Source organism: Pelodiscus sinensis, chromosome 10 (genome assembly GCF_052426305.1).
Source record: "Pelodiscus sinensis isolate ZL-2025 chromosome 10, ASM5242630v1, whole genome shotgun sequence".
Classification (NCBI taxonomy): domain Eukaryota; kingdom Metazoa; phylum Chordata; order Testudines; family Trionychidae; genus Pelodiscus; species Pelodiscus sinensis.
In genome coordinates, this window is record NC_143061.1 from 34445861 (window position 1) to 34460265 (window position 14405).

At 43.6% G+C, this 14405-nt stretch overlaps 1 protein-coding gene across 1 annotated transcript in view; it reads left to right on the forward strand.

The window, feature by feature from the left end:
- The window catches only part of PCOLCE2 (procollagen C-endopeptidase enhancer 2), a 44149-nt gene that overhangs the window by 10892 nt on the left and 18852 nt on the right, over positions 1–14405 (forward strand). Inside the window, exons 3-5 of the mRNA XM_075937662.2 lie at positions 1985–2240; positions 3356–3480; positions 10246–10382. Coding sequence (XP_075793777.1) covers positions 1985–2240; positions 3356–3480; positions 10246–10382 — 518 coding nt within the window. The remainder of the gene's footprint in view (positions 1–1984; positions 2241–3355; positions 3481–10245; positions 10383–14405) is intronic.

The window sequence follows — 14405 nt, forward strand, 5'->3', positions numbered from 1 at the left end:
CTTCCCATCTTAAAACTTGAGTGTTAAAACTTATCAGGATGCCCTCTAGCCAAAAGTGCAATGATATTCCCTTTATCCTGTAGTTCCAGGCACTTATAATAATTATTAGTGACATTTTATGAGATGTGTACTTTATAGATGACTTATTCAAGATGTTACTTTCTAAGACCTTAATCAAATGTATATATTAAATAGGTGTAAAGACAGTACATATTTAAACTATTAGAATCAAAATATGCTGGTTATTAAAGAAATTGTAAACTTTAAATACATTTCCTAAAAGACTTACTGATTGATTCACTGACTGATTTAGAAATATGTAGTGTTTTCATTGTTTAACTTTAAAGGCAAGTAGGTCAGAACAGCATGAAGTGGCATAAATGTTGTTCTTTGTTTTCTTGCCACTAATCTCAGCAGCCCAAGAATTGACAAGGTTCTAGTAATTTAATGTCAACTAATTTAATTCTAGTTTACCTTTGAGTGTAATACAATTGACAAGCTAATTTGTATTAATAAGGAAAAGTTACTATTCTTATCACTAGAACTTTTCTAAATATCTTGTCTGTGTGTCCTTTTTCTGTAATTTTCCAGAATTTTTTTTTTCTGGTTATATTTCTAATTAGTGTATTTGTTGCTATGGAAAATGTATCTAGTTCGTCAGTTAGAATATTTTAAATAAAACGACAGTGGTTCTAGAGGTCAGACAGCTTATACAAAGTGAATTACAGTGTTGCTTCAAAATCATTGAGTAGACCTGCAAATTTCTTCCCCCTTACCACCTGCTAAAGCCTCCTTACCTTAGTAGCACATTAGTTGCCCTGGTGACTTGCTTTATGTTTTTCTAAAATATAGCTATTGTACTTTGGATGAGTTTGCCTGTTTTTTGAGTGGGTGGTAATGTTAATAGTAGTGAACCTTTTTGCAAGAAAAATGTGAACAGAGATTAAGGGAGAAAACCTTAAAGGTTTAAAATGTCAGCCTGTAAGTTACTCACATCAGTTTTTCTCTGCAGTATTCCTATTTTCTGTGCTCATAGAAGACAAACATCCTAGAAATAAAAATAAATATTTTCCTGTATTTTGTTTTGCAACCTTCAGTTGTATATCATCTGAATATATTAGGTGTTTTATTGCATTCTGTACTGAATATATTAGTTTTTTTATTGCATTCTGTACTTTAATATTACAGCAGTGACCAATAATGCCACTTTACAGTAAGTAAGGTCTTTAAGGGGTGTGGTAACAGAATATTTAACCTTTTGATCACTATTCAGCTCCCACCCAGGTTAGTGCTATCATGAGAGAGCTTTTAAGTGAGTTTGGAAATTGGTACTCTTTGTACAGCTTGCAGTGAGCAGGTAGTCACACCACAAAAACAAGAATCAAAACAGAACCAGCAGAGATTCCAAGGACTGAATGGATTAATAGGAAGTATTTCCTCTCAGCCCTTAATCAGAGTTGGGAGACACTGGCTCTACTGCTACTTCTATAAACTGTTCTATAGCTAAAGAAAAGACTTCAGTTTCTTAGGCTCATTATAGTCTGAGACTTATTTTTGCTAATAAATGTTTAACTGTGTGGATTTTTAAGATAATCACACAAATAGGGAATGGTCTCAAGAACTTCTTGTTTAAAGTGGCTCATGAATACTAGTCATGGTTTGGGTGTTAAATATTTAAAATGGGAACTAATGGTGGCATCTCAGGCAGTCATGTGCATTTGTCAAAGCTCCACTCTGGAGTGAGGATGCTATGCAAGAGGAAGGGATGGAGCTGGGAATAGAGAGAGGGAGCACCCCACATTATTCAACATCTCATCTATACTTGAATGAAGAATTTGATTGGTAAGTTGGGAAAAGGAACTTGAAAATATAAACAATTGACAAAACCAACAACAATTATGCAGAGCACCAGAGCAGCTAGCTCTGTGATGATTATGGTGTTGTTAAGATTCATTACTCTGTCTTCCTTCCCTCCCCCCTACAGGTGCCTGAAGGAAAGGTGGTAGTTCTGTCTTTTAGATACATCGACTTGGAAAGTGATAACTTGTGCAGATATGACTTTGTGGATGTTTACAATGGTCATGCCAATGGACAACGCCTCGGCAGGTTCTGTGGTACTTTCAAACCAGGTGCCCTTGTTGCCAATGGCAATAAGATGTTGGTACAAATGATTTCAGATGCAAATACAGCTGGAAATGGATTCATTGCTATGTTTTCTGCAGCAGAACCACATGAACGAGGTATTTTACAACTATGCAAATGTTAAAGGCAAACATTCAGAGGCTCATCAGGGGCCCTAAACAGGAATATTTCTGGGGCCACACATTACCCTTTATCCACCACCTAAAATATTAATTTCATTATTTCTACAAACCAAAAAATAGACCTGGTGCTACCATTGTGAACGTTAACTTCTCTTTTATAGAATGTACTTTAAAGACTGAGGCCAAAGGTACTTTTACAGTTAAAGTAAGTTTTGAAAATGCTAACATCTAGAACCCTGCATCCTTGGTACTGAAAGGATACAATAATCAAGAAGCTGCATGGCTGTGCTGTACCCAAGCAAATTGTATTTATACACATTTTATTATTTTTAGGGCTGGAAGAAGTAGAAATAAGGCCTGAGACTGGCACTTAAAAAAAAGTCTTCAATTTTTAAGTTAGGTTTTTTCCTTTTCATTCTCAGTCATGGAATCCCTTAGGCACAGATGCTAATTCCTAAGCTTTTCTCTCACCCTCAATTTTGCCAACGGGGAAATGAATTTTAATTTTGTACAAGGGAGAATCTTTTGATCAGCAAAGTTAATTTTAAAACACTGATAAGTTTCTTACCGAAAAATTATAGAATATGATAAAGTCTCTACAACGTAAAAAGACCGGTCACTTATTAAAAACTGTTTGTATCTTCACTATCATCAGATTCTCCACAAGGGTATGGAGGGCCCTAAATGCAATAGAACTAACAGGACAGTGTTACACAAGATAGCATGATTGCAGAGTGAGTATACAGTGGGTATTGCTGGGTTTGGAGAAAAGTGTCAAGTGACAGTATCTTCAGCCACACTTACCACTACCAAATTGCCCTCTTCTGGAAAGAGCATAGGAACCAGGGACACCATTATAAGCCTTGGCCTAAGGCTCCTGAAATAAGCTTTTTATTGCTCGATCCATTGTTGGAATCTGTTGCAGGACTCACAGAGGAAGCTTCAGGCTGGGAGTATTTTCTGTGGGGCCCCAGCTGAGAACCCTCCACAAAAGCTTGTTTATTTGGGCTACACACAGGAGTTGGAGATTTGGCTGTAATGGAAAAGCATGTGGAACTCTGCTTTTAGTCTGTATTGTTTTGTATTTCTAGGGGATCAGTACTGTGGTGGACGACTAGACAAGCCTTCTGGGTCCTTTAAAACTCCTAATTGGCCAGATCGAGATTACCCAGCAGGCGTCACTTGCTCATGGCATATTGTAGCCCCAAGGAATCAGGTGAGCTTTGGTATCTATTTTAACAGTTCCCCCCCAAATTAAAATGTAGGCTAGCAATTTTATACTCACTAGCTCCACACTTCATAATTTCAAAGGAACATATAAAATTTTTAAAACAAATTTAAGTTTACAATTACAGAAGTTGAGGATGTGTGGGGTGCACATTATCTATTCATATATACTTTCTCTTCATGAGTGTGTCTAGACTACAGGGTTTTGTCGACAAAAGTCCACTTTTGTCGACAAAACTATACCTGCGTCTACACTGCCGCTGAGTTCTGTCAACATAACGTCAACAGAACTCAGCAGTTTTGTTGACGGCTGTAAACCTCATTCTACGAGGAATAACGCCTTTTGTCGACAGAGTTCTGTTGACAGAAGGTGTTATTGCATCTACACTGTCCTTTGCATCTACACTGTCATGTTGACAAAGTGGCTTGCTTTGTCAACAGAACTGGCTGTAGTCTAGATGCTCTTTGTCGACAGAAGCTTTGTCGACAGCATCTGTCGACAAAACTTCTGTCGACAAAAGTCTGTAATCTAGATGTTCCCCATATGTTATATAGTTTTATTGTATGTTTCATGTTTCTGTGCTTCTCTGTATTTTTCTGACATTTTTTCCAATGATTTCTGTGTCTCAATTGAATATTACCTATAACTGGGTACGTAGCTTCCCATGTACTCTAATTCCTACATGCTGCTATATGGCCAGCCGGGGTTTTTCAGAAGATTTAGTGTTTATTTTGTTAATTAACGTAAATCCAATGGTAAATTGGATCACGTGCACTCTTCTTATTCTGATCTGTCTTAGAATAAACAATATGAACAGCAGGTTGAAGTTTAATAAAATGTATATAGTTTGTGATATACTCTCTGTTGGATGCATCCATGTATACTTTAATGCCTATTGAAAACTGAAATTCATTATTTCAATAATAACTCTGACTGTCTTCATAAGATATACTTGGGGATTTGTCTTACTGAACAGCTTCCACTATAAAACACTACTTTGTTTCTAGTTTCTTATCTTGAGGTCTCCCTCAGCTTGATCAGGTTAATCAACTGCCTTCATGCTAGGTTTACTGACATTTTATAAGGCCCTAAGCTATGTCTGCCTTGTTTCAGATGCATTTATTTGTGTCTTGTCACCCAGTGTTATTCACAGAATACATCCTTCCTTGATGCATTGGGCTGGTCTCAATCTTTGTTTCATCTTCTTTGTTGTTGCCCAGGTTTCTGCTCCATAAACTGTATCATGGCAGGAAGTACACAGTGATTGAGGCATGTTTGGTAGGTTACTTTTCATAACTACATCAGCTTCACAAAATTCTTTTACATGCCACCCAGACTTTCCTTTTAATCTCTGGCCAAATGAAATGGCCGTACAGTGATAAATGTGTTCTTTGAATCTTTAGTTCTTCCATTTACCAGGATATTTTTTTCTTGAACTAGTGGGTATATGTCATGTTAGTCTCTTCTGTAGTCCTCTATAAGCCACATTCCTTGCTTGCCATGTGCAGGTCATTTAGCATTTCATGGTTAAGCAGTGATTTTTAATAATATTTTAAAATTGCAGATTACTTGGATTCTTCCCATTTATCTCCAAATGATCTTGAAAACTTTCCACAAGCTTGTAGTGAAGACTTAGGATAGGATTTTCCTTTTGTTTTCTTATTCTTGATATATAGTCCCCATACATGTTTTTAGTATCCAAATGGATGCTATTCCTAGAATGCTTATCTCAGTGGTACATAGTTTTCAATGAGTCAAGGGATTTTCCTTGCCCACAAAAACCATGTATTTCAGTTCCTTCTGGCTAGTTAACATGAGGATATTCTACACTAAAAATGAGCCATTCGAAGATTCTCCATTCCAGCGGGTATATTTCTATATAGAGTTTCTACCTTTTCATGAGACAAGGACTGAATCAAACCACACCCATTTCCCTTCCTGACCAGCATATGGCCATTAAGGCAAGCTATGCTCTAAATTAGACACGTAATTGTTTTGGGGAGTTCAGTAAATAAGTTCTCCTCCATGGTGGCCTCTTCTCTCCCTCCATTTCATCATTAGACTGGACAGCAAGATGCCCAGATACAGCAAGAAGAAGACTAGACATTCTATTGCTGTCCTGCTTACACAAATTCTGTTTTTATTCCCTCATCGTTAGTTCTCTCTCCTGTTTTGTGTCCTTTTTTTTCTCTCTTCAGTTTGCTCTACTCAGTATTCTCTACCTTGTCAGCTATCCCCCTTTCTTACCCCAATTACTCTCTTCACCTTACTCTTTCCACGTCTCTATTTTGTTTCATCTAGTACCTTCCTCTCTCCCTACCTTCCAAGCCAGTTTATTGCTCTTCCCTCACTTTCCCTTTCTAACTGCATTTGCCCTACTCCCAGCTGCAGCCAGTTGAGATTCTGAACCAGAAGATTATGGAAAAGAAGCAGATAGTTGAGCAGCACTGGTGAGAGCCTAGTGGAAAGGAAAAAAAAAAGGAAAACCTTAAATAATCAAGACAGTTTCATACCTATTATCTCCTTCGTCAAAAGGAGCAGGTTGTAGACTTAATTACAGCAGTAGAGAACCACCAGCAGATAAATATTTGACAGTAATCCCAGTGTTTTAGATCTCTGCTTCACTGCTATTTAAAAATAGCACGTTTATTAAAGGATGAGTCATTGGAATCAACTCTACAGTTATATAGCTTTATGCATTGCTGAAAGGTGCTGGATGGGTCCAGTATAAGAACTAAAGTAGAGAGCATAACTTGATAGTGGACTCCACAGATCTGTCTTATCACTGGAATCAAAATCTGTTCACAAAAATCCCTTACAAATAAAATACATTCCTTCTCTAGCGCTTGGCTTTTTTATAGTAGTCCTGCCAATCAAATCAGGATCTGAGGGTATGTCTACACTACAAAGCTAACAGCTGTTAGTTCGAATTAACTTTCATAGCAGCTACACATGCAGACCGCTAGTTCGAACTTAATTCGAACTAGCGGAGCGCTTAATTCGAACTAGGTAAACCTCATTCTACGAGGACTAACGTATAGTTCGAATTAAGTAGTTCGAATTAAGGGCTGTGTAGCCACTTAATTTGAACTAGTGGGAGGCTAGCTCTTCCCAGCTTGCCCTGGTGGCCACTCTGGGACAAACCAGGAAAACTCTTCTGCCCCCCTCCGGCCCGGAGCCCTTAAAGGGGCACGGTCTGGCTACAGTGTTCGTGCCAGTTGCAAGCCTGCCAGCACCCAGCCAGCAGACCCTGCACCTGGCACGGCATGAGCCAGCCACCCACTGCCACCCAGCCCTCCCTCTCTTCCCAAGACCAGACAGGAGCCTGCCCGGGGCTGCAAAAGGCTGGCACCCACCTGGTCTAGTGCGGAGATTGTGGACCTCATCGAGGTTTGGGGAGAAGCCTCCAATGTCCATGATCTCCGCACTAGCCACAGGAACATGGCCGTCTACAGCCGCATGGCTGACAGCCTGGCCGCCAGAGAACACATGCGGACCCGGGAGTAGGTCCGCTGCAAAGTCAAGGACCTGCGGCAGTCCTACTCCAGGGCCTCCCAGCCAGGGGCCGACCTGGAGGCCTGACCCCACTTTGACGCTCTGGGCCACATCCTGGGGGCTCACGCTGTCCATGCCCCCCGGGTGGTGATCAACCCCAGGGCAGAGGGACCCATCCCTGACACCGAGGAGGAGGAGGAGGATGCCGAGAGCCAGGAGCCTACAGGGAGCCAGCCCAGGACCCCCGAGGCACCCTACAGAGCACATCGGCTGTGTCGTCCAAGGCCGAAGAGGGCTCCACATGTGAGTGCCATCATGCTCCCCTTATGTGTACGGAGGGTAGGGGGAGAGGGAGCCCAGGAACAGTGCGCCTGGGCCTTGCCCACCATGGAGCAGCAGCTGGGTGTCATGCAGGGGCCCTGGCCTGTTCCTCACACGCCGACCTCGCCTTGCAGAGGGGGACTGGGTTTCACCCACCATGTTCCCAGGGAGAACTGACCACTGCTCATTTCACCACAGCCGCAGCACCTGGGACTGCAGGGCGCACCACCCCACCTGCAACAGCCACCCACACTCGGGCCAGCAGGTGCACCTGCAACCTGGAGGACTACCAGCGGTGACACCTGCGGCTACTGAAGCACCAGCTCCGCACCCAGGACCATTGGGTCTGGGAGGAGCTGCGGCAGCGGAGCTTGGAGGCGCTGGAGGAGCAGGGCCGTGACCTCAGAGGCCACCTCCAGACTCTGGTGGACAGGTTCCTGCCTCATCCTGCTCCGGCCCCTGCGGCCGCCCCAGCTCTCGCTCCTCCTCCCACCTCTGCTCCCCCTCCCGCTTCCTCTGCACCCCCCCGTCCCTCCTGCCCCACCCTCCACACCCACTCCCCCCTGACGCACCCGCACCCGCAGTGCTGCGAGATGGGAGAGCCAGCAGGACCCCCTATCCTGAGCTTTCCCTTCCCTTCCTCCCCTTCCTCCCCCTTTTAGCTCCCTCCTTCCCAGGTTTCCCCCTCCCTTCTCCCACCCTCATTCCTCCCTCCCCCCACCCCAGTTATGTAAAATAAAAAGAGATTGCTGTTTTGAAAACAGGTGTCTTTATTTCACATTAGGAAGGGGGGTTAGGGAGGGGAAAGAAGAAGGAGGGGAGGGTGGAAGAAGGCCCCAATGGGGCATGCAGGGAGAGTTCAGTCCTCCTCCTCTACCTGGAAGCTCTCCCGCAGGGCTTTCTGGATCCAGACGGCCTTCCGCTGGGCCTCCCGGATGGCGGCTGTGCGGGGCTGAGCGTAGTGGCCAGCCATGTGCTCAGCCTCAGTCATCCAGGCTGGCAGGAAAGCCTCTCCCTTCCGCTTGCACAAATTATGCAGCACGCAACATGCTGCCATCACGGGAGGGATATTGTGCTTGGCGAGGTTGAGGCGGGTGAGGAGGCACCTAAAGCGTGCTTTCGATCGTCCGAAGGCCCCCTCGACCACAATGCGAGCCCTGGCGAGCCTGGCATTGAAGGCCTGGCGGGAGGGGTTGAGGTGCCCCGTGTACGGCTTCATGAGCCAGGGCTGTAGGGGGTAGGCCACATTCCCCACCAGGCAGATGGGCATGTCCATGTCCCCAACCCTGATGTGGCGGTCGGGGAAGAAGGTCCCGGCCTGCAGCCTCTGGCACATGGAGGAGTTGTGGAATACCCTGGCGTCATGTGCCTTTCTGGACCAGCCCATATTGATGTCCATGAACTGGCCCCAGTGGTCACACATGGCCTGCAGGAGCACAGAGAAGTAACCCTTGCGGTTAATGTACTGGGAGGCCTGGTGTTCTGGGGCACGGATGGGGACGTGCGTCCTTTCGATGGCCCCCCCACAGTTGGGGAAGCCGAGGGTGCTGAACTCCCGGATGACGGCATCCGGGTTGGCGAGGCGGACCACCCTGCGGAGGAGCACCCGGTTGATGGCCTTGACCACCTCCAGAGAGACACACAGCAAACCGCAAATCACTGGGGTGCCCGGGTGGCTGGGAGTGTTCGATCCCTGGCATTGCCCCACGCCCCACTCCCAGAAGCAACCCCTGCTGTGATCCTGGCCATCGCGGATGGCGTGTAGTAAGGCCGGGACAAAACGAACCCTCCTATGTGGGGCACTGTCTCTTCCTCCCCCACCCCCGTTTTCCCTGGGGCTGCTCATCCCCTCCTTGCAGCCCCCGGCCCAGTGGCCGGTGAGTACCGTACCTACATGAGCACTGCTCCAACGGTGGATTTCCCCACGCTGAACTGGTTCGCGATAGATCGGTAGCTATCCGGTGTGGAGAGCTTCCAGAGGGCGATGGCCACATGCTTCTGGAGGGGGATGGCGGGCCTCATGCGAGTGTCCCGTTGCTGCAGAGCAGGGGCGAGCCACTCACAGAGCTCCAGGAAGGTGTCCTTCATCCTGAAGTTCTGGGTCCACTGTCTGTCTTCCCAGTGCTCCAGGACGATGCGGGCTGCTGGTGTCCAAACACCAGATGCGGTGGGGCACGCTGGCATCCGGGCGGTGCTGCGGCTCCTCCACGGAGGAGGCCAGGTGGAGAGGCAGGGGGCTGACGTGCAGCCTCCAGCCATTGCTGGCAGGCTTGCAGCAGCAAGTCCAAGAACTGCACCAGAATGCCCAGGGCGAGCTCTGGCTCCATGTTACCAACTGCAGCGGTGTCCCCAATGGGAACCACTGACACAGGGCAGGCGCAGAGGAAAACGCTTTGCTGTTCCTTGGCAAGCAAGCGAAAAAGCTGAGAACCGGCTGTCCAGGGGGGTCCCTTTAAGCACAAGCCTCAGATAGCCTCAGACAGCAGCCACACAAAGCAACTACTGACCTGATGCCCTGCTGGAACCAGTTTCAGCTGCCCTTAAATGTGACCCAGCATCCAATCAGTGTGAACGCGCTAGTTCAAATTAGCAAAACGCTAATTTGAACTATTTTTTAAGTCTAGATGCGCTAATTCAAATTAACTAATTCGAACTAAGTTAGTTCGAATTAGCGCTGTAGTGTAGACATACCCTGAATGAGGAACTCTATTTCTAGCACCCACGAATACCCCCAAACCCTTACTGATAGCGGTTCTTAGGGCAAATCATATACTGAAGACAGCTAATTGCTTGAAGAAGCAGACAAGTGATTAAACAATTTTCACCAATTGACAACAAAGTGAACAATGCACACTGATGTTAGTTTTATTATGCTCTTTGTTATCTAATTGTAAAAAAAAAATAATCTTAAGTAGGAACTTCTGTTTTTCCCTGCAGGTCATAGAGTTGAAATTTGAGAAGTTTGATGTGGAGAGAGATAACTACTGCAGATATGATTTTGTGGCCGTGTTTAATGGTGGGGAAATCAATGATGCTAAAAGAATTGGGAAATACTGTGGAGACAGTCCACCTGCGTGAGTAATTTCTTTGGGTTATTAATATAGCTATAATTGGATTTTTTTTGGTCATTAATTTGTCACTACATTTTTCTTGAGCTTATTTTGGAAAAATTTCATTTTCTACATCAAGTACATACTGTGGGCTTTTTCCTGTTAATATATTGCAGCTATTGTACTGAGTAAGGCTTGACTTTTAAATGCCTGTGTATATGCAGAGATAACTGCTTACAAAGATTTTCTCTTTCTTTCATAAGGGCTGTCCTAAATGTGGAACATGCTCCATAGCATTTAGTTTATGCATAACTCACTGAAATACGGTTGTTCAATGACAATTTATTTTATTTCTAATGATTATGCTTTTCACCATTAGACACCGTATGTTAAATCTTGCCTTACTTCATCTGGTCACACACGTTTCAGTTTCCCATTTCTATTCAATTGGTAATTTTAGTGCTTTGGGTGACTTACCAAAATGGATGTCCTCACATTCTGGTCCCAATACAAGGGCAGAATATTTCCTAGGTTGTTCCTGGGCTACAGCCTTCACCGGTACTGATGCAGGGCTTTGCTATTTGACCTTTGCCCTTCCCCAAGATAAACAGTTCCTTTTTATTTACCCCCTTGGCGCCAGGCTGACTGGTCCTTCACTCCTGGACCAAAGGGGTTTCCACACCAGCCACCAGTAGAGCTGTTGAAGAGCTCTGTCTATAAGCCCTATGCAGTGAAGGGCTTATTTACGCTCTATGCAAAGATCACCCACTTCACTGTTTAAGAGTAATTTAATCCATTGCCCTCTTTTAAAAAAAAGTCCTTTCTCCTGGCATCTTTCTAGGTTATATTAGCACAGCTTTTCTGGACTCCTCCAAAATCTTTCTAGTTTGCCCTCTTCGTTGAGCTTTTTCAGTTCCACCTAAGCTGCTGCTCAGAGAAATATCAAGTGAATGCGGTCATTAACTCCCTCATAGTTTTGCCTTATCCCTGATCTCTCCCTGCAGCTTCTCTTTATATTCTCTGGAACATTTTTCGCAGTTGCCTTGCAACAATCTACACAATTCCCAGAGTCTTAAAGGATCTTTCTGGAATTCTTGGTGCAGGCACATACAGTCCTGTCCTTTAAAGGCCAGTATGTCCTGTAACAGTATTCTATTAGAAAACATTCTTTATTAAGGTAGTTCTTAGTAATATTTAGTTTTTCTTCTATTCTGTGTACTGAAGCTACAGGTTCTGTAGCATTCTACATCAGTGCTCTTTCCACAGTAATGCACAACACAAAAAGCCCATTCTAAAAATAGCACTACATGGGTAAGTCTAGACTGCAAGCTTCTTTCGAAAGAAGCTTTTCTGAAAGAGCTCTTTTGAAAAAGCTTCTTTCAGAAGAGAGCATCCACACCTCAAAACTGGTTCGAAAAAACAATCTGCTTTTTTGAAAGTGAACATCCAGACTGCATGGACGCTCTCTCAAAAGAAAGACCTGATTGCTATTCACAGCACTGCTACCGGGGCACCTGTGCTTTTTTCGATAACCTCTTCTTTCGAAAAATGTCCCTGTTCTGCGTCCACACATGCCTTTTTTTGAAAGAGCTGTTTCGAAAAAGGCGTTCATCCTTGTAATTTGAGGTTTACCAATGTAAAAAAAAAAAACCCTGAAGCAAAATGCAGGACAATGTAGCACTTTAAAGACTAACAAGATGGTTTATTAGATGATGAGCTTTCGTGGGCCAGACCCACTTCCTTAGATCAAATAGTGGAAGAAATAGTGATCTGAGGAAGTGGGTCTGGCCCACGAAAGCTCATCATCTAATAAACCATCTTGTTAGTCTTTAAAGTGCTACATTGTCCTGCATTTTGCTTCAGCTACCCCAGACTAAGACGGCTACATTTCTATCACTAAAAAAAACCCTGTGCTCTTTCGATTAATTTCGAAAGAACACAATTGCAGTGTGGACGCAGGTGAAGTTTTTTCTGAAAAAGGGCAGTTTTTTCTAAAAAAACAATCTAGTCTAGTGGGGTGTTTAACATACTCTTCTGTCAGTGCCTATGCTTTTTCCTCTTGCTGCATTAGGCCTTGTGTCCATGCAAGTGCTACATAATCTGGCACTATCTTCAGTTGTCCTGATGTCCTGTGTAACAGCTGTGCATATTAACATCAGAGGGCTCAGAGATCAATGACACAATCCCATGGCCTTGGATGAACCTGGAAAACATGAGGCAATGAAATACAAAGAATGTGCTTCTGCTCCAATTAATTTACTTATTGACTTCAAATACTTTTAGATGAACTAACAAATGAGTTTACTGAGTTTATTTAATCAGTAAACTACCAGAACTTTTCCACTTTGCTAGTCAAATGAATGATAGAACTTTGGGACAATTTGATCTATTTTTGAAGCACAACAGTAATTGTTAATGATTTTTTTTCTCACTGAATATGCAGGTTACAGATAGGCATTCATTAGTTGGTAGACAGAGCAAGGAAGTGGTGTTTATATGGATCTTTAGTTTTGCTATTTTTACATTTAAACATTCATATATTGTGAAAATGTGATGCATGCTTCATTTTCTTCTGTTCTGTAACATTAACATGCCTACATATCTCAATACTTACAGTAAGTCTCATATGTAGTTATATTACTGAGAGGACTAAAATCCAGAAAGACTGAAAAGTCTTTACTGCATAACTGTCACGGCTCTGAGAAAAGTCTTTTAAAAATACAGCTCTAATGAGGAGCTTCTGGAGTTAAGGGCACTCAGCCTGAAAAACGCCAACCAATGGCACTGTAATTATACAATCAGGTCTGGAGCTGACAGTAGCAAGTCTTAATTATTCTAGCAAATGCATAAAGTTCCTGAGTGAGGTTATTAATTTAACTTAACTCTTCAGCTATAATGTGGACTCTTGATGTCGAACTATTTGAAAAGATATTATGTTGTTTGTGTTTCTTAAAACAAAACGCTATAAAAATCACAAAAGTCTGTATTTGAAGGGAGTGTTTACGCCTGAGACCAGTCACTACAAGTTGAACTTCTCTGGTCCAGAGAGCCCCTGTAGCTGGGAACAAAGCCTGGCCTGACAGCCGGGGGGCCGGGATTGGAGCCAGTCCGGTGGGCAGGGAACTCAGGTCTGGTGGCTGGGACTGGCACTGGGGTCAGTGGCCATGAGGGAAGCCAATCCAGGAGGCTGGCGGACCCTGTGGAGAGCCTGGAGGCCAGCAGCAGAGGGGCTGAAATTGACCATCCCTGGTCCAGCAAATCCCCTCCTTTGGGACCAGTCAGGTCCTGAGAGTGCTGGGACAGGGAAATCCAACCTATAGTTGAATGGCCAACAGGAAATGTTTCTTTACACAATGGCTCTTTCAAATGACAAGTGTGGTAGACTGAGACAAATTATCCTTTAGATTATTTACACTGTACCTTCATGAGAATAGTATGTGATTTGTTTGTGAATGGTCTTTCAGTAGAGCTCAGTTAGGTCATTTTCAAAAGTAATGAATGGTAATAACTTTCTAAATAAAAAGTTTAGTTTTTAATAATTCCAGAAAACAGAACAGTTGGATGTTCTTCCTCCCACGTATGATGTTTTGGAGTTAGAATAATAAAGATAAATTTAACAAAATCATGTTTCCTTAGAAGTAAGGGTTTGTCGATCCCAGGGATCAGTGAAAAGGAGGTCTCTTATCGTTTTCTCCATTTTTCACTTTCTGAGGCAGCAGTCACAAAAAATGAGTGACCTGTGTGTCTCTCAGATTCCAGAGTTAATATGTTTTCATTCAGTTACTGTAGTTACAATTCCATAGTTGCTTGGCAGCACCAGAAATCAAAGGTGAAATCCTGGCCCTGTTGAAATGGTGAGAGGTTTCAGTGGGGCTCAGATTTCATCCTGCATATTTGGTTAAATTAATTTTTCCCCAGCTACTATGCTTCACTTCAGGTCTAGAGTTTTGGGCTTTTATTTATAACCTTCTGAGAATAAAGACTTTTTTTTTTCAGCTGTGTGGTCAAAGGTCATTGTAGCATAGCTAAATACTGTACTATACTATA